The sequence below is a fragment of the Boleophthalmus pectinirostris genome, unplaced genomic scaffold (genome assembly GCF_026225935.1).
Source record: "Boleophthalmus pectinirostris isolate CB_2022bp ecotype Guang Dong unplaced genomic scaffold, ASM2622593v1 HiC_scaffold_13, whole genome shotgun sequence".
Taxonomy (NCBI): domain Eukaryota; kingdom Metazoa; phylum Chordata; class Actinopteri; order Gobiiformes; family Gobiidae; genus Boleophthalmus; species Boleophthalmus pectinirostris.
The window spans coordinates 19,402,311-19,422,990 of record NW_026571036.1 but is presented as its reverse complement, the minus strand read 5'-3'; the positions used below and the strand labels follow the sequence as shown (position 1 = coordinate 19,422,990).

Genomic DNA, 20,680 nt, shown 5'->3' with positions numbered 1-20,680 from the left:
ACTTTTGAATTGTAGTAATATAATTGCTATCTCGAACTGAACAACGGGTTAAAGTTCATTCTTGTTTTTACACCCATTCAAGAGACTGTTTTTTTCTCCCCAAAATAATGACTTCCGAGGAGCACTTGGAGGCACCGCCCCTCCCGCCTGTTAACTGTGTGGGGTGGAAGGAAACTGCCTGTCCCCGCCCCAAAAATGAAAAAAAAAAAAAAGCAAAAGAACAGTTGATGGAACTATCCCAGTGAGGAATGCGGTGTAAGTCTAGTACCCCTCTGTACAGGAGCCGATAGTCCTATTTCGTGGTCGTGAATTGGAATAATACGGCTTTTCCATGAAAGACAAAACAACTGCCTTGACTTGTAAGTAGATGCACATGATAACACCATTAGTCCTCTTTGTAGTTACAACTTTTTATGGAGTTTCTCGAACTTTTTGAACACCACAAACTACTGTTGCTCGCCGTCCTCCTTGGGAAATTGGCTTCGAGGGTATTTTTCCACAGTTGCCAAATCGCGCCCGTGCGCACCTAACTCCACTCTACCTGTGGATGCGCCTGTTTCTTACCCCACATTTCACGTTCCGCACTGACCCGGATTTATGGCATTTTTATCTTTTAGCAGAATGACCCTGTTGATAACACAGTCTTATAAATTGTGGCAGGTAACTTGGCTCTTTCACACTTTACGCTGAGTGTCGATTGGAAAACTGCAGAATGAGAAGCCATCCAGATATAAAAGGTGACAAACGCAACGTTTAACGACAGTTTGGCTTTTCTGAAGCAGCCTACTATATGGGATTGTGCATTGCAGCAAATTTTTACTTCTTGTCAACAGTGGAGAAGAGTATTAAAATTTATTATTTTACGCCTCTTAATATTGACTTGGGATTCGTGCACGGCCGCGCTACCTTTCCCCAAGGTGGAGGTAAAATTCAAACCAGGTGCGTTACATAACTGTGCCTAATGTGCCCCGTGTGCCAGTGCGCGTTTTCCACATATTTGCATTTAAGCTATGGGACTTGTTTTAAGCATTAGGCCTAATGTATTTCAAGGACTTGTCGTTGGTTGAATCTTTTATTCTGTCTTTGTTTTGTAGCGAGTCACTCTCCTCACTCACTGTACTTTTCCACTAGCAGAGGGCTTTTTTCTTGGCATCTGGCCTGCTGCTCGCGCTCCAGTCTCTCCCCCTTGTTCACTTTCGTGCGCACCCGTGGAAAGCCAACGTCACCCCTGACGCTTTTGAACTTATATTTTTGAAAAAAAAAAAGCATAAAAAGCTTTTAACTAACTGGGATTTGACCACTTCTAAGGGCGATACTGCTTTGGCCACAGTGATTATATTTAGAGCAATATCAAATTAAAACTGAAGACGGTTATAGCTCTCTGCTTATATAATAAAGTCTAGCCTAGTGACACACTTGGATAGGATTGCCATACCTACCCTAGTTTTTCTGATCTAACTATTTAATTTCTTCAGTTTGATCATGGCATGTGATGATGCATGGGAAGTAGTGGTAGGTTGCTATGGATGCCAATAAACACATGTTCTAACAAAATCTCAGTGACCAGCTTTTTCTTTCTTTTTTTCTCAATGTTTTGGACAAGACCACATTTTGAGGAGTGGCCTTGACGTTTTTTGGGAGGTGGTGCAAGCGCTTCTCATTGGCCCCATTATAGCTGATTATATTACAGCAGTGATGTTGATTTTAGGGTCACGCCCACTGGGAGGGAGGAGGAAGCATCTAGACTGCTCCTCCCCCTTTTTGGACTTTAATAGGTCTGCCAAATACAAGTTGAGTTTTATTTTAGCTGAGGCAAGTGGCAAGATCAGAACTAATCCAAAATGACTATCAAGACAGAAACAGCTGATCCTGAGTTTACCTATTCCAAGTCCAAGGGGCTTGTTGGATTAGTCACCGGTATGGATAACTTGTGGATATGCAAACACGGATACTTTTTCTTTCTTTTCCTGGCTCTAAATTTTCAAAACCTTTATGTCTTTCAGCTTTCATGAAACAGAGGAGAATGGGGCTGAACGACTTCATTCAAAGACTTGCCACAAACTCCTACGCATGCAAGCAGTGAGTACTTCTGACTCATGTTATTGTTGTGCATTCTCTAGAGGACAAAACACTGGAAAGTCACCCAAAAAATGCCAGTATTATGTCGCCTGGATGGAGGAATATGACTCACAGTTGCTTTGTTTTGACTGTAAACATTTGTGTTTTCTTTCTTTAATTTGCAGTTCGGAGGTTACATCTATTCTCAATCTTCCCCAAGATGCAGAGCTCATGAATGCCAACCCTTCCCCTCCTGTGAGTATATATATATATGCAAAAACATTTTTAAAGAAAATTTTTTTCAAGAATAGAGTCTGATTTTAGTTTTGTTTCTACCCCATAGCCCAGTCCATCACAGCAGATCAACCTTGGTCCATCTTCAAACCCTTCTGCTAAACCCAGTGACTTCCATTTCCTCAAAGTTATTGGCAAAGGCAGTTTTGGTAAAGTTCTGCTTGCACGCCATCGCACTGATGACCAGTTCTACGCAGTCAAAGTCTTACAGAAAAAAGCTATTCTCAAGAAAAAGGAGGTGAGTGGAAATGCAAACAAAAGAGATCACCTCGGTGCATTCCTTGTCTGTTCATCGTTCTTAACCTTTGACCTTTTGCTCTCATCAGGAGAAACACATCATGTCAGAGAGGAATGTGCTGTTGAAGAATGTGAAGCATCCCTTTCTGGTTGGCCTGCACTACTCGTTTCAGACGGCCGACAAGCTCTACTTCATCTTAGACTACATCAACGGAGGAGAGGTGAGGGCTGCTGTCAGAAAATCATAAAAAGATACACAAGAGTGGGTTTGATATTGTAAAAATGTATGTTATTTGAAAATAGAGAGATGGAGAGAGATGGGCAGAGTAGAAGAATTGGGAGAGAAATATTGAGTAACTAACAGACAGTCTTTTGTTGTATAATACATTTTGAAAGTTGTATTTAAAAACATAAGCCAAATCTTTAAAGGAAAAATGATCTGACTGGATTTTACCAAATTTGAGTTTTCATAAAAGTGTGCTAAGAACAATACATTTTCAAGTTTAGCTGAAGTAGGGACACACGGACAGAGGATATCCTGTCATGAGAAGCTTAATCAAGGCCAACGCTCTCTGCCTTTTTGCTCTTTCACTAAAGGAAACCGCTCTCAGGAAATCATGGGGTGAGCTACAGAGCGGAGACTCAGGGCCAAAATTAGCATCACTGCTCCAACTTGCTCAGTGTCTAATCGAGTTAATTTCCTGCGATTGTTGGACAAGCATAGTTGATTAAATATGAGCCTTTCTTTTTTGTTGTAACCTTTTTATCTGTATTCTTCCTTCCGCTTTTTGTTATATTTCTGTCCATATTACAAAGCTCATCATCTCGTCTGCATCTTTTTTTTCCAGTTGTTCTACCACCTCCAGAGGGAACGCTGCTTTCTGGAGCCCCGGGCCAGGTTCTATGCTGCAGAGATTGCCAGTGCTCTGGGGTACCTCCACTCACTCAACATCGTCTACAGAGACCTGAAGCCAGAGAATATCCTGCTGGACTCCCAAGGACACATTATCCTCACAGACTTTGGGCTGTGCAAGGAGAACATCGAGCCCAATGGGACCACCTCCACCTTCTGCGGTACACCAGAGGTAAAGGCTCATTTTTAAAAGTGAAACAAAATGTCACATACAGTGTGCATTTTGTTGACTACTATATTTTGTTATAGTTTTTATCAGTGTGATATTTTTGCAGACTAAAATGAAATAAAAAGTAATCATGATGAAACTAGGACTAAAATTACAATGTCGACTAACACAATGGCTAAAAGTAGATATTTTTGTCACTAAAGGTACACTACTTTTCTTTTTTTCCCCAGTATTTAGCTCCCGAGGTCCTACATAAGCAACCATACGACCGAACAGTGGACTGGTGGTGCTTAGGAGCTGTTTTATATGAGATGCTCTATGGCCTGGTAAATATCATGCTCATTTTAAGGTATATTTGGAATGACTTTTTCCAGTATTGTTATTCATGTGTATCTTTTACTTTCAGCCCCCCTTCTACAGTCGTAACACAGCAGAGATGTACGACAACATCCTGAATAAGCCTCTTCAACTCAAACCAAACATTTCCAACGCAGCCAGACACCTGCTGGAGGGTCTGCTACAAAAAGACCGCACCAAGAGGCTGGGCTGCAAGGACGACTTTGTAAGTTTAATTTGCATTTCTAATTTTGTTTATTTTTAACATTCTTTTGTAGTAGTTATTTTGAAAATGCCATTGGATTTACACTATTTTGTGTTGTCTCTGCAGCTTGAAATCAAGAACCACATTTTCTTCTCCCCTATCAACTGGGACGATCTCAACGCCAAGAAGATAACCCCTCCTTTCAACCCAAATGTGGTACGTTCTTTTTTTTTTTTTTTTCAAACATAACATCTAATTTAGACTGTAACAGGTTCATTCTGACATTGATAAATTGCACTACTGCATCTGAACCTGAACAGTGAGTGGCAAACATAGATATACATAGTTAATGGGTTGGTCTGCCGACTAGTGGTTAACAGGTTAACTGCAGTTAGAATGTTTTCATTGAAATACATTTTGTCAGATTTTGTATGCATAGTGCTTCGTAAATATTGTTTAATTGATTGGGCAATTGATCAAACTGTTGCAGAATGTTCCAGACTAGTTTCACTGGTACACTTTTAGAATAATAAAACCTTTAACCTGAGCATAAGATTGTTTCTGCATGTATAGTATTTTACACAGCATGACTAACCAATACATGTCTCTCTCTGACCCTCAGACGGGACCTAATGACCTTCGGCACTTTGACCCAGAGTTCACAGATGAGCCTGTGCCCAGCTCCATAGGCTGCTCTCCCGACAGCACTTTGGTAACAGCCAGCATCAAGGAGGCTTCAGAAGCATTCGTGGGCTTTTCCTATGCTCCTTCTATGGACTCTTACCTATAGGACCAACACATGAAAACTAATGGGACTTGAGACTCACTTGAACCCACACTCACCACTGGATAATGGATTTTTCCGACCACTGCAACTGGTCTTTGAATGTGCCATAACAACCGTCTCTGGAAATATTTCTGCAAGAGGAGTTTACTCTGATTTAGCAGCGCACAACTTAACATACAGAAATATAGGTCAGTTGTCAGTGTTGAGTTGTTTCCATTCAATAGTGGAGATCCTTTGCACATTTATTGCTCAGGCAGCTCAACAGCCCCCGTCTATCAATATCAAGGCTACAGATTCTGCTAGGACAAGCACACTACTATACATAATTATTCCTGCAAATGGATTTCAACCTACTGTATGTAGCCCTGTGTCTTGTGAGACTCTCCATATTGTCAAGGGGGCTATCTGAGTATAATGTCAGTTATTTTGGTGCTTTCATTTTTCCTTATGTTTTCTGTGCGGTATGAAAAGGGATTCAATATGAAACTGAATGTTACTGAGGGGGATGACGTCTTACAAAGGTGCCTTCATTTCTTCTCTCCATTGCATCATTTGAGATTTTCTGTGGCAAACTTTACACATGTAGCACTTAGAAGACCAGTTGTTTTAATATAAACTCAAATGATGTTGTATATTGGTTTGCACATAACTATTCCTGGGAGAGAGAGGAAGAGGGATATGGCCCTGTTGAGAAAGAAGAGCTTGTATCTTTCTGCTTGCCAACTGTCCCCCTCATATAGTCTTCCACCTGCCTCACAGACAAACCACGCTGACCACATCCCAACTGAACATTCCATTTTAAATATGGCTGTGATGCTATTTAAGTTTATTTGTATATTTTGAATTTATGTGTACTAGTTTTAATGTACAGTATCTTGAACAAAAGAAGGTATGCTTAAATGTGTATATGTAACATGTTAAATGTACTGTAAATTGTAAAATTGTTAAAGATTTATGTGACCATGTTTGGTTTGCAATAAAAGTTTAACTTTATTATACTGTAGAATGCTTTGGATTTATTTCCTATGGGATTATAGAGATTAGAAAATAAATACTGATAAGTAGCTAATAATTATTTATTATAATTGTAATAATTACAAAGGACAAAACATTATAGACTTCTAATTTAAGTCTTCAAATTGCAGTGTTCAAGTCTGGGTAGCAGAAATGATAATATATGATATGATAGTCTTAATTACTTCGTTAAATACCTATTTATGGACTATGTGGTCAAAAGAATCTAAAGAATGAAGACTCATGGCAAACACTGACCAGTGCTAACCTTGACCCGACTGTACAGCCAAGTGGACTTTACACTTCTTCATGCGTCAGGAGACTTACACAACCACACTGTGACGTTTGAGTCAGTTTGTACAGTAGAAAGTACTGCTCTATTGGCTGCAATGAAAAGACACTTAGGTCAAAGGATATTAATAAATAACTATAAAGAATGTGCAATAGTAGGTACATAATAACATAATCAGCAAATGCATGACTTTTAGGCCATTTCAGAAAAAAATCTAAAGAAATACATAGTGATAAAGTTTGCAAAGTTCTTTTGTATCAGAGAAAGAGCTATAGTTATTCTGACAAAGGTCCTTAAGGTTGTCAAAGAAGTGTATTGTAAGCTACTGACCATTGCATGGACATGCAAAGCCCCTGTGCCTGCTGTTTTGCAGAGTTAAGGAACCAGTGATAATGTTACAAAAATAAGGAAGACAGAAGGACCATGTGAGGGGGAGCTGGGGATCCACCTCCAGGAGTTTTTTTTTTTTGATAACATAAATGTAATTTCCTTGTATTCTACAGTGTTTTAAGTGAATGAATTCCATTTTTCTATTCTATTTTTTTTTCAGTCTCATACAGAACAATGGGATATAGACCCATTGTAGTAGTTCATTTCTAAGATTCAAAACATTGAATTGTTCATTGTATTGTATTTTTTTATTAACGTTGATTATTTACATATCGGTTGTTTTCATGGGGCAAATATTAAAACTAAAAATGTTGACCAAGAGGGCACTTAAGGCAAAGGGGCTCGTTGAAACCGTGTGTGATAGTGTGCTGCCATCTAGTGGTCAAACCGATTATCACAACAATTAAAATTCTGTTATAATAATATTTAAAGTGTCTATTCACTAGAGGTCACTATGAGCTAAGAGGTCGCACACCACTAACAGCATGAATAAACCCTATGAGAGGCTTCAGTTATTTTTTAAGACATGGCTTTAGGAATGAAACCATATGCATATCATTATCTAGTATCTATGTCTATTATCTGTATAGCCTAACAAAGTTTAATTCTATGCCACTGTAGCCGTGTTGTTTTTTCTTTAGAAATAATGCTCATAGACCGTATATATACAGTCTATGAGTCTATAAGATGAAGAATCAGATGACAAGTTCCCTGATGATGAAGAGCTGTTCAATTCCATCATCAAAGAGCCTCTCCATATCTCCACAGTCAGAGATGTGAACAGCAGACAGAAGAGCTTCCAGACAGGTCTTATCTCAAACACATCAAACACCCACAGGGTTTACAGCGATGAGGCGTTCAGGTGATGTGACAAGCTCTCAGAGAGTGAAGAAGAGCAGGAGGGGGGGAAGGAGGAGATAAGAAGGTAGAAGAGGAAGAGTAGGAAGAAAAGGAGGGGAAGGAGGGGAAGGAGGAGGGGGGGGGGGGGGGGGAGGAGGAGGAGGAGGTACAGGAGGAAGGGTAAGAAGAAAAGGAGGGGGAGGAGGACAAGGAGGAGGGGGAGGAGGAGGGGGAAGAGGAGGAGGTAGAGGAGGAAGGGTAAGAAGAAAAGGAGGGGGAGGAGGACAAGGAGGAGGAGGAGTGGGAGGAGGTAGAGGAGGAGGAGGGGGTAGAGGAGGAGGGTGAAGAGGAAGAGGAGGATTAATAATATGAAATGTGTTATTACAATAAATATACTGATGTTTTGGGTTTCAAAATAATGAAAAATTTGGAGTGTTGCCAATTCCAAAGCGATAAAGCCTAAAACCTAATATTTTTTGAATGAAAAAAAACTTCAAAAGGTGTATATAAACCTGAATACCGGGAACTGCAATAATGTTGATGATAAAATATTACTTCAGTCTCAATCTCTCCCGGGATAAATACTGGCAGGAGCAAAGCTGCTAATCTGAGCCATCAACCTCAACCAGCACCAACCGCTTACTCACAAACACACATGTTCAAAAAAGACAAAATGGTGGAAGTATCTTGCTCAAGGACACAATGACCACATGTGTTCAAAGTTCAAAGCTGGGATCACACTTAATGCTCCAAACTGCATTACATCATGGCACGTACAATTCCCTGGCTGTATTGGTCCATACACTGTCCTCAAAGGTCTCACTGAGAAGAGGCTGTTTATCTTTTGAGGGCTCCAGCCAACTACATCCTAACTGAAGAATCAAGACTTTCAGCATTGGAAGGGTTTCATTTACTGTAAAATTGCTTTGTCATTTATTGCATATTTATCAACTGCACAACAATGTTTGTGTTCTGTGTTGTAACCAGCTGGCACCCCTTTGATGAATGTTCAAAGTTTCACATTTATTACTATAGTGCCAGAGTCCTCAATTGTGTTAGATTTGTTAGAACAGCAAGTGTGGTATTAACCCACTAAGTTCACTTCATCACATATCTGACTGAATGCCCTCAAAATCTGCCATTGTTCAACACTTGACCCACAAATAAAAACTATTTTGCTGTCAATTTTTTTTAATGAAATATTTTAATGTGGTTGTTAAGAAATATTCTAGCAAACTATCAACTCTAGACAATTAACTGTTTTCAGGGGGCGTGAGAGAGAGGACTTTTATATAGGGCACATATATCGCACTTTAACCATAATCATGACTTACTTGTGACATGTGTTGGAAATCAAACCCACAACTTTCTTGCAGGAGCATCAACCAGTCAGCTATTCCTATATTTATGACATGCAACAATTTCACAAGTAGTCAGGGTTAAAAATTAAAAGGTGTAATGACCGACAGAATTCTTTTTGGATATAATCTGCAAAAAACATATTAGATAAATTAGTAGTAACAATAGAGACTTAAAATGGAGGATATGTAAAGAATAAAAAGTAAAAAAAAAAGAAAAACATTATTAGGCCACATTATGTAACAATGCCTTTCACACGCCTTAGGTAAACTCCAATGACTCTAGTTAAATGGAGGTCAAAGACTGGAGTCAGTAAGCCACTTTCAAACTAAAGTAGGACATGCAGAACTAGAAAACACTAAGGTGGGACAGACCCAGGGACAGACCCTGGGACGAAGTCTGGGAAAAGATTCTGGAACAGAGCCTGGGACAGAGCCTGGAACAGAGCCTTGGACAGACTGGACTCTGGGACAGATCCTGGGACAGACTTTGGGACAGACTCTGGGACAGAGCCTGGGACAGACTTTGGGACAGACCCTGGGATGGACTCTGGGACAGAGCCTGGGACAGACCCTGGGATGGACTCTGGGAAAGAGCCTGGGACAGACCCTGGGATGGACTCTGGGACAGAGCCTGGGACAGACCCTGGGATGGACTCTGGGACAGAGCCTGGGACAGACCCTGGGACCGAGACTGGGATGGACTCGGGGACGGAGCGACTGAGCTAAACAACAGGTGGCCCCTTAATTTGTTTTTACATGGGCCTGGAGGGAGCATTATTGATACAGCTGCATGTGTAGACAATGGGAACAGATGAAGAGAGATTGGAATTAAATGTATCAAAAATGTAAAAAATTGTCTGTGTAAAAATCACAGACAATGACTGGATTTCATCAAAATAATCAAACTTGTATTGCCTCTAAGGGAGGAAAATTCGCCATTCAGGAACTGAGTCAAAATCTCTTAGAATGGTTAAAAACTGCCCAAATGTAAGAAAAATTAGATAAGGCCAAGCTTTTGCCTCCCAATCCCACTGTTGTATCTATGGGCAAGACACACCTCATTTATTTGTCTCCAGTCTTTCAGTGTACTGAGGAATGTACAGGCCAGTGCATCATCAGGGTAAACATATCAGACAGCGACACCCAAAAATAACTGTGCAACTGACCTGAGACGCTCACAGTAAAATGAAAGTAACACCTGTAATAGTAAAAAGAAATCAATTATCAAAATATTTTACTAATTCAGATATTTATTTATGTTTATGTTTGTTTACTGTGTTATTAGACCAAATATATTATTTGTTTTGGGAGATCATGTCAATGAATGAATGAATGAATGTAAAAATTTACCAGATTTCCATATACATCATGAATTGTGTCGAGTCAACAAAATAATAATAATGATCCTGCTGGACCATGTGGGTGCTTACAGACACATATCCTGACATACACAGACACAGTGGTGGTCGTGGGATTGTCTAATGATCACTCCTGGGACCTGAGCACTGCGGAGCCATAGGCCTGCACACCTCGTGAGCCTGTGTAAAAGCCAGACATTAAAGTTACAACACACTCTGAATGTAGCACCTGAACTAGACCGCATCTGAAATCAAAAGTGGAAGCTCTCCAATTCATAAACCCAACTATCAACCGAACAATATAACAACAACAACAACAACAAAAAACCCTAATAGCCTACATAAGCATTCAACTGGGCCCATGGCAATCATGAAATATGGAATCTATTTAAACCCTACTAAACCACAGGCTACTCAAACACAAGCCCTCACTAAATGAACCAGGCCTACTAATATTTTATGTGGACCAATAGTGACTATTTGGCCAAAAAAACACCGTTTCTATTGGTGGGCAGAAGGGAAATGGGCGGGGCCTTACAAACGCTTCACCAAAACAAGGAGTGCGCGTGCACTGACACGAGCAAATCAAGAGTTTGGAGAGAAGGGAGAAGTTACAATCCAAAGTGAAGATCAGACCTATGGAGGATTAAAGAACAGCGCCTGACAGCGACAGGGACTGCAGCGGCCGCAGAGTGCAGGTAGGGCTCTACACACGCGTGTGTTAAAGCCGTTTACTCACAAGTTACTGCAAACAGAAAAGCGTGACACAAGCCAATAGTGGCCGAGCCCGGTACTCTTACCTGTAGACCTATGGTTACTTTTAAAAGCCGGTGTTTATCTTCCAGACGTGTACGAGCTCCGGCAAAGGTCACGGCACACATTCATATTGTTAACACATAGTCAGTGAGCATTGCCTAACATAGTCAGTGTAAGGTAATGCCTGTTGTTGAAGGAAGTAGTGGGGTTCACATTGGGATAATGCTCCTCAGTTATTCACGTGCAATAAGCAGAGGTTGTGGTGCATTGTGCTAGTAAAATAAAGTTAACTCAAAAGGCCTATTTATTGTGAACCTGCCTGGAACAGTGATATCCCATTCAAAGGTAAGAAAATGCTCCTTCTTTGAGTTTTATGGTTCAGCTGATTTACACTGAGGCTAAGTTACCTGTCAAAAAAAAAAAAAAAGTGACCATGGTAACATTATTGCTTCATATAATATTGGGCATTATGGCCAATCACGCCCATCTCTTACACTGTATGCTATAATTAAACATTAGATCAATGGTTCTTTATTTAGGTACTTACATAATCATGTCATCTTATAACTTTTTTCACTCATGTCCTTACCACAGGAGTTCTGTTGATAAACTCATTCAGTGATAGTATTTGACATATTTATTGCTTTTATCAGGAGTTGCTGACGATGGAAGTGAATGCCAAGAAGAAGATGACAGCTGATAACTCCTGCAGAGAAACACTTAAAGACAGCGGCCAGATGCACTACCCATCCACAGGTGTTGAAGAGCACACATTTTACTGACATTTGTTTGTCTCTGAGGCCTAAAGTATTGATCATTTATGTACATGTATTACCTATGGAAGTGTTTTCTTATTTACCATAAATCTTTGCCTGGGAACAATGCTCTCCTCCTTTCAGGTCAAACTCCTGAATTCACCTGACAACAAGCAGAAGCAGGTTATAGTTTACTCAGTGATCTTCTGTGTTAAAGACTAAACCTGTCTCTGCATTTTGGTGTTCTGTAATCTTGCCTGACTTGACCTTAAGTCAATGATATTGATGGAAAAAAGTGTTGGACTTTGCACCTATCCACAAACCATGCATGAGTATGAAGGACTTGTGTCATCTTTGATAATGAACAATTAGCTCAGTGTGTAGTTGGCATCTCTGCATAAGTGATTATTCAACACTGATTGAATTGAATGATTGAATGAAACAAACAACAGTGTTATTGTCACTTTATTTTGCAGAAAGTTTAAGATAAGCAGACCTCAACTGGCTCCAAACCAAATTTATGTTGAAACCAAAATGTTTAAGCTGTTTATTACCATGCTCTAGAAATAATTATATAAATAACGTTTCATGGTTTCATTTTGAAATATTTTATGGTGGAGAGTTATGGAAAGACAAGGGAGCTAATGCTCCCACTATTCCTTAAAAGTGCAAAAATATTAGCTATTATTATCAGTGGTTGCTACATTGTTATGACCCATTTCTGCTGGGGATAGGGGAAGTAACAAAAAACCAAGATGTAAAATGAAAATAAAGATGTAGTTTAATTAACAGAAATGTAAAAAAGGTAAATTAAACAAAAATAAACTAAATATTGGCACAAAAGGTAACTTACGGTTAAACATAGACTAACAAAGTTCAAGTTTAATAAGAAAATTTATTGTACAATTACATGACAAAATCTTGACACAAACACAGTCACTACTGGCTAATTGAGTGTCAACAGGCTTTGGCTCAATAGTTTGTCATGTGAAGATGTGCATAGTTGCCTATAGCACAATTTCAGCACTCATTCCACATATATTCAGAATTGTGTGCTATAATACTAAGTAAATACAGAGAGTAAAGTGAATTTTTCTTGTCTGTTCCCACAGGCTGCACCTGGCGTGTGGCGGTGGCAGCCATGATGGCTAACCTGAGTGGGCTGATGCTGGGCTATGAGATGGGCCTGACCTCAGGGGTGCTGCTGCAGCTACGTGGCATCCTCTCTCTGTCCTGTCAGGAGCAGGAGGTGCTGGTCAGTGCACACGTGTTTGGAGCCCTCTTCATCTGTCTGGCTGGAGGCCCCATCTTGGATCGATACGGTCGCCGCTGCTCTCTGCTCCTGAGTGCCGCCCTGGTGGTGGTGGGCACTTTTGTTCTCATCTCTATCACGTCTCTGGTGTCTCTGGCCCTGGGTCGAGTGATAGTGGGCATGGGCACGTGTCTGTCTGGGACTGCAGCGTGTCTGTACATAGCAGAGATCTCTCCCAGAGAGAGGCGTGGCCTGCTGATCACTATGTATGAGTTCATGTTGGTGCTGGGGGTGATGCTAGGCTTCAGCTGTAGTTATGCCTTTGCTGCTGTGCCTCATGGCTGGACTTTTACTTTTGGACTTGTCATTCCCCCAGCACTGCTGCAGTTTGGGGCATTCCTGTTTCTTCCACCCAGCCCTCGCTTCTTGGTTGCGCAGGGCAATGTGGAGAAGGCCAGGCTTGTGCTGCAGAAGATGAGAGGAGGAATGTATGAGGACATGGAGCTGGAACTGCAGGATATCCAGGCTGGACTGAAGCAAGAGTCTGAGCATAATTTCAGGGAGTTATTTAGCTCCAAAGCTAATCTAAGAGCACGGTTGCTAACAGGTGTAGCTTTAGTATTCCTGCAGCAGGCCACGGGACAGCCTAACATCCTTTCCTATGCCTCTCCACTACTGCGCAGCATGGGCTTCACCAGTGACGACGCTGCCACTCTGGCCTCCACAGGCTTTGGAGTGGTCAAAGTGTTGGGGACCATCCCAGCCGTGCTACTGGTGGACCGCGTGGGGCCCAAGAGCTTCCTGTGTGTGGGTGCTGTGGTCATGGGGCTGTCTCTGGCCACTCTGGGGACATTAACACTGCAGAGCCGAACCCACCTCACCAGCCTGTGTAAGAGCCACACACTGGACAACAATACACTCCAAGCATGGGACCTAAACTGGACCGCCACACAAACAGACAATCAAACCTTTTATATGGAAACCTCTCCAAGCCCATGGGACACAGAGGACGTTCAGAGGACTCTCACACACAACAGTGCACTGGATGAACGGACTCCCAGCCTGTCGTCCCCTCTCAAATGGGCCTCACTCATCACATTACTGGTCTATGTGACAGGTTTCTCCTTCAGCCTTGGACCAAGTAAGAATCGCAGTCATAGCACCATCGGTTTTTCATTTATCATTTGACTCTGCATCACGTTAACCTCATTTGAATGCATAACAGGATTTACCTGATTAACCTGTGAGCAGGACCTTTTTTTTCTTGTCCTACATTTAACAGTATTACTAGATGACCTAGAAAACCAATTCCAATACCAAAAATATAGAAAAAAATGACAGTTAATAGTGTTGAATAATATGATAATAGTTCCTAAATGTGTAAGGGCATGTTTTCATTCCAGTGGCGTATGTGGTGGTTAGCGAGATCTTTCCAATGGGAGTCCGGGGCAGGGCTGCATCTGTGGTGGGGGCAGTGAACTGGGCAACCAACCTGCTCATCTCCATGACCTTTCTGACTGTAACAGGTAAACAAGAACATGCAAGCAAATTCATATCTTCATGTCTTTCTTCTTAAGGAAAAAATGTTTTGTAAAATGGTATGTTCTACAGAAAGGGTGGGGCTTCCCAGTATGCTGTTCCTATATGCGGGCATGTGCTTTGTTTTGTTGGTGTTTGTCATTCTCTGCATCCCAGAGACCAAAGGGCGCACTCTAGAGGAAATCTCGAAGGATCTGGCTAAAAAGTAAGTAAACAAACTATGCCCAATTTTGTAAAGTCTGTTGCTTCAATACTTATTCTTAATTTTCTTAACATTTCAGAAACCACTTTGAGATGTCATGGTGCACAAAGAGACAGGCTCAGGAAGGTCTGATGAGCGGTGCTGCTCAGGGATGTTTGAGTTGAGATCACAGTGACGAGCTTCATGATAATGTGAAGTAAATGTTCAGGGTCCACTTTGACTTGTGCTGAAGCTGTTGTCCTCTGTTTTGGCTTTTAGTCATTTAAGTGTTTCTTGGAGACTGACAATGGTTACAGGCACAAGTCTGTAGTTGTAGCTCATTAAAATGACACCTAAACAGCAACGTCAGATGTGAGTAATTGGATTTCCTTCGAATCATGGCCCCTCATCTTAATCTAATGAGATTTTGCTGTTTACATGTCATTTTAATAATATGACACTAGAAAACTGATAATCAGATGCTTGTGTGCATGTAAACATAGCCACTGCTCACTTATTAAAAGGGAAACCACCTCGGCTGCAGAATGAACATGAACACATGGACAGTTTTCTACATACATTGTATTAAATAACTAATTTGGTTCATTTTCATATGATCATTTCCTTGTAGCATTCCATGGCATATGCCATTTCCATAGCAGTGCTATTTTAATGCATTTTCAGTATTTCAAGTATGAAAAGACAAATATTTCATATACATGGTAACAGATTTTATTTGAGTTTTATATAAAATACAAAATACTGAAATCTGCAGTTGATAATAGTTCAAACAGCACTCCATTAAACATTATTTAAACAATGTACAACATTTAGTCAAACTCCTTTACCATTTACACTCACATTTTATACTGTATTTACAAAGGTAATGGCATTCAATGTTTAAGTTTGTCAAAAAGCTAAGACATGGCCATTGCTGTGTGTATTATCAAATCTAACACATCTAGTGTTATGCAGTTTGACAAATAATTTTTGCAGTGTCTATCTGTTATTTAAATAAATGCATTTCTTGTGTAATTAAGAGACGTTGAGAGTTTTTTTTTTTTTTTCACGCTAAACGTTACCTGAAAAATATCTAGTAACTAGTATACATAATCTTAAAGTTAAAAATAAACTGTGTCCTTAGGAACTTGTGGTATGACACAAACAGGATTCATAATTAAAAGGTGACGGTAGTCATTTCTTACAGAATAATGGACGGACTGCTTCCAAGAAGAGTTAATAACTGACCACACTACAGAAAAATTTGTTTAGTTGGTATATCTCTTTTCAAAACAGCTAGATGAGATTGTTTTTACTTTTTATGCAAGAATAAAATCGTGATGCTCAATGAAAAGAGTGCAGAATCTACACATTTGGTTAAAATTCTGCAGAGTGGTTTGTTGACAAGATTTGGAAGACATTTGCTTGTTTTGCTTTTGGGGGGAGTTAAAAGGTTAAAAGTGTGTGAAGTGTGGCGGCATGTAGTGGGGGTCTCCTGGAATAAGGTGCATTGTCTTTGTTCCTTAGGCCCCACAGGTCTTCAGTGTCTCTCCCAGTCAAACTATTTACAAAGAGGTTTCTGACACTCAAACAGGAGAGGGTAGACTTGTTCCACAGCTGTAGCCACATTCTGCACATTTGGTCCTGCGTGTTAATGGAAGAGAGTGGGTAAAGAAAACACATGATTACTAATTATACAACAAGACAAACCAATGAAAGCAACACAATGATTTTTATACAGTGAAATAACTAAACCATAACTAAGCCACAGTAATATTTCAAGCCACAAATCAGAAATTTTAGGAGGAATAGTACAATATGCTCTTGACGATGGCCACAATATTACGTTGAAATAAATCAAAAGAAATTCTGTCGGACCAATTAGTACAATTCTGTTTGAATTTTGGGGCAAAGAGCCTAAATGTTGCTGTTTCACACTAGATATTTCTATAATTTCATAAAAAGAGACCAAAACTTTCACTGTTAAGACATTCTTCAAAGAATTAGGTTAGTACAGAGGGATTTTCTTGTTGCAATTATATCACAACAAAATGAATGACGTGGCCTTGATCACCTCGACTATTGTGCAGTGTGTAAGGGATTAGATAGACAACAGGACTTTTGTTATGTAGGTAGACACAATATTATTATCTTGAAAGGACATTGTGCACTACAACTTGGTTCTGATAATTGTATTGTATGATTTCCAATCATTTTTACTAGTTGATGCTTTGATTTTTTTTTTTTTGGTGGAAAATGACTGAATAAATTTGAACTAAACTGTCTGGTCGCTGGTCAAAAGCTCAAGTTGCAGTGATTAATACTCTTCTCTTTTGGCAGTTGCAATGCCTTCATTGCTAAGTAGTACTGTAAAAGGAGAACTGGGTACCTGTGACTGTGATGCTGCCTGTGGAGAACACTTGTATTGTGGCCTTCAGATGTTTGATCCTATAAGTGGCAGCAGGATGCAACTCTGGTTCATAACTGCAGAGAAAAAAGTGACTCGTTAACTTGTGAAAACAAAGTCACATAATAAACCAACCAGAGGGTTGGAATGGGCGATACAGACTTACAACATCACTACATCACAATATATTTTTTGGTATTATACTTGGAATATTATATACTCCTTAACCTTAATAAAGGAAAATTAAATATGCTATGCGCTATTTCTCCACTTGAAATAAATAATAAATAAGTTGTTAGTTGTTTAATTCATTTGTTTTCTACCTTTCATAGGATAATACACACTAGGATAATAACACACTCTTGTGCCCTCTGCACTCAGTTTCATTTCCCGTCCCCCATATCGATTAAATCCATTTTTCCCATTAGAGCATATACATGTTCTCATTGTTTCTTAGTTTGTACCCTGGATTGCCCCTTAAGACACATCATGTCTTTTTTTGAGGGGGTCCATTTTAGCATGGCAAATCTGCAGAAATATACAGAAAGAGGTAGCTAAGATGTTGGTTAAATATTGAACAAGTGTGTCCACAAGAGGGCACTCAATCCAAGCAGTGGTATGATGTAATGCATTGATGATTAACATTTAGGTTATTATGGAAAAGTACAAACTGAGTTTCTGCTGATGATGAAAAATCAGTGCACAGTAAAAGCTGCAACATAAGAACCAATACCTTGCAATAGGCCTGTTGTTCTTGGTAAAGTCTATGAGATGCACGGCAAAGGGCATCGAGCAAACTGCCAAAACATTGACAACCTTGAAGGCTGAAAATCTCACCTGAATTGACCACAGACACAGAGGTACATTTAATATGGATACGAATAGTTCATCTACATTATAATATCACAATACACTACCTTAAAACCAAGTTTCTGTAAACAACGGGCTAACCTTCGAGCACCCAACTTGGCTTCCACCTCACTAGGGAAATGACAAATCCAAAAGTAAACGTAAGTTTTAACTTACTACATGGCCTGGAGAAAGAAGAATGGTCACAAACCTTGTAGCGCCAGTGCAGATGATTTTCCCAGATGACCATATCGAGGCTGTTATCTTGGGCTTACGAAGCTTCATAAGTACTTTCTGAAACAAACTTCCAGTTTAAACATATATGCCATCATAAATTACTTATTTCCCAATTATGGGATCACCTACCCCAACTTCAGGCTTATAGATGACATTATTTCCTTCTAAAGCAATGGTGCGCAAATTTAGATGACACCTGGTTCTAAACGTAGCCACCACATTGCTGACAATAATATCCAGCGCCACATCATTGTTGGAATCCATCAGGAAGTGTGCAGCACAGAATAGGAACAGAAGGTGACGTCTCACAGTCTCATCATGGCTCCCTTCAACATCACTGAACTCAGAGTAGTGCTGAAAGTCAAACGTATGTGTTAATTTATAGTTAATTTCTCACAGATAAAGACACAGACAGAATTGTTATTGATTCAATCATATAATAATAACAGTAAATATGACACAAATTTTCCTATAGGTTTAAGGCATTAAGCCAACAGCTTATAACACCATAATGTGCCATTAAAGCATAGCACAGAACATGGGGCACAGACATCCTAAAGGGATGTCTCTTGATGGCTCACCACCTGGCAGTGGCAATGCAAACAATACAATATGCTGGAGACAGTGCGCTTAAGTTGACTGACTGCAGTCAGTAATTGCAGTAGGGTAGGCTGTAGAAAAATAAAAACGCATTAATATCTTTATGTTAGGTCAGGTGAATGATCTGTGTGGTGCTCCACTTTGTAGTTGCAGATGCAGAGCTAAGCAGCAGCTTCTCAGAAGATCTGTTAGCCAAGAGCTGTGCTAGCATTACAAACCCTCTCCGGCTTCTGTTTCTGTTTAAAGTTTATAATACCAACCCCAGTGCTGTAAGTGAATGCAGCACAAGACACAAAATACATGTTGCCTGTGGCTGTTGTTACAGTATTTGTAAATATTGTCTTGTACCCGTTAGCCATTAACAAAGAAGTAGCTACACAATAATGAATGAAAAGTGATTAGCATAGCAAGCTAAACGTTTCTTCCGACTCCACACTTGAGCAGACCATAGCTAAAGATCAATTCGCCATATCAGATTTTTTTGCTGTCCACTTAATCCCGCTGTACTGCATTTATGATTCATCTAAAAAGAAGAATTGTGTACAAACCCCTTTTTCTGTGGAGGACGCAGTGTTTCCGGTTAGCCTCCAAAATAAAAAAACACGCACTTCCGTTTACGTATTAAGTTTCTTTCCCTCCTCAACAAATCAAAACCATTTATCGAAAATGCTGTACACCTACATATAATACATAGCATATGTATAATATATTCACTAAGGGCATTAAGCCATATTTTACTGTATTTCCATTTGAATTAGATCAGATTACAACGTTTAAAACAACACTGCCATCTTGTGGCGTAATACAACAGTACAGTTTTAGGAGTATATTCAAGTCTACCTCTGATAACCACATTACACACATAAAAAGCAGCAAAGCAAGAATGGAGTCATTGTTGATAGTATGTATTGGTTAGGATAATTGTCTTTTTATGCTGCACTCAAATCTTTCATGTGCTTGCACTGACAGATCCCATGTGGATTCTTATTGTCAGTAATAAAGGGGAGCACATCTGGTCAGTGGACACTTCTGAGGAAAAAAAAAATACAATAGACAAACACTTGAGCCTGCAGTTCAGGAGTCTGTGAATGTTTGCACTATCAATGAGATAATACACAGCCGCTGTGTGACTCATGAATGAAGTTAGTCAATGGATGCTGTTCCAAAGTGTCAGCCAGGATTTACACATTGCACCAGGATTTACACAATGCACCATTTAGTTTATAAAAGTGACATATGTTTATGGGATTTAGGCTTGAGAAAAACACAGATTTTAGTTTAAGAGCACAATATAGGCCAAACATAACATTTTATCTAGAGACTAGGTGATGGACCTTGCCTGTCTCCATGGAGATGTATAGTGCACCTTCACAAATATTTTCAAGTTGTTTGTAATTGTTGACCACTTAGGCACTGCGGGATATGATGTGCTCTTCTAATTGGGCCACTTCTCTGGGCTGAATCATTCTCTAATAAAACACAAAATAACTTCTTTATGATTCAGCCTTTGTTATTGTTCATCCTCCCGTGGTTACCATATTCCTGTTGAATCCTCCCGGGCTTCCCATAGTGAAATATATCCTGGCAGTGCTATTCCCATCTGCTCTGCACTTGAGTCTTGTTGGGATGTCCTAGGATGTTTACTACACAGGTTTGTTTTAGTGTAAGTTATTGTGTGTGAGTATGTGTGTGTGAGTGTGTGTGTATGTGCGTGTGTGGGGGGGAGTGTGTGTATGTGTGTGTGTGGTGTTGTGGCCGACTCGGTGTGCAGGAGTATGTTTATAGTCCGATTCGGTTGGAGCAGGGACTTCCCAGGGGAACAATGCTCTTCTTCTCATTAGGTCATAAGA

General features: G+C 40.0%; 3 protein-coding genes across 4 annotated transcripts in view; 2 read left to right on the top strand and 1 right to left on the bottom strand.

Annotated features, from left to right (window-relative positions):
* The window catches only part of sgk1 (serum/glucocorticoid regulated kinase 1), a 38,917-nt gene extending 32,912 nt beyond the window's left edge, over nt 1-6,005 (top strand). The window contains 9 exon segments of the mRNA XM_020917680.2: nt 2,004-2,079; nt 2,244-2,313; nt 2,402-2,590; nt 2,679-2,810; nt 3,438-3,674; nt 3,902-3,997; nt 4,078-4,233; nt 4,339-4,428; nt 4,835-6,005. Of these exon segments, the coding sequence (XP_020773339.2) occupies nt 2,004-2,079; nt 2,244-2,313; nt 2,402-2,590; nt 2,679-2,810; nt 3,438-3,674; nt 3,902-3,997; nt 4,078-4,233; nt 4,339-4,428; nt 4,835-5,002 (1,214 nt within the window). The 3' untranslated portion in view covers nt 5,003-6,005.
* A 4,814-nt stretch (nt 6,006-10,819) lies between these two features.
* On the top strand, nt 10,820-15,489 carry slc2a12 (solute carrier family 2 member 12). Its single transcript, XM_020919595.2, has 6 exons — nt 10,820-10,952; nt 11,664-11,766; nt 12,878-14,158; nt 14,421-14,543; nt 14,629-14,761; nt 14,838-15,489. Exons 2-6 carry the CDS (start codon nt 11,676-11,678, stop codon nt 14,920-14,922), a joined length of 1,713 nt encoding a protein of 570 aa, XP_020775254.2. The 5' UTR covers nt 10,820-10,952; nt 11,664-11,675; the 3' UTR covers nt 14,923-15,489.
* Nucleotides 15,490-15,765: 276 nt separating this feature from the next.
* On the bottom strand, nt 15,766-19,496 carry tbpl1 (TBP-like 1). Of its 2 annotated transcripts, none has more exons than XM_020918278.2 (7): nt 19,379-19,496; nt 18,360-18,584; nt 18,205-18,287; nt 18,062-18,125; nt 17,878-17,981; nt 17,127-17,221; nt 15,766-16,381 (listed from the first exon to the last, which is right to left on the bottom strand). In XM_020918278.2, exons 2-7 carry the CDS (start codon nt 18,492-18,494, stop codon nt 16,299-16,301), a joined length of 564 nt encoding a protein of 187 aa, XP_020773937.1. In that variant the 5' UTR covers nt 18,495-18,584; nt 19,379-19,496; the 3' UTR covers nt 15,766-16,298. The 2 variants fall into 2 exon arrangements, with proteins under 2 accessions (XP_020773937.1, XP_055005649.1); XM_055149674.1 differs by lacking the exon at nt 19,379-19,496 and adding an exon at nt 19,179-19,365.
* Nucleotides 19,497-20,680: the final 1,184 nt, after the last annotated feature.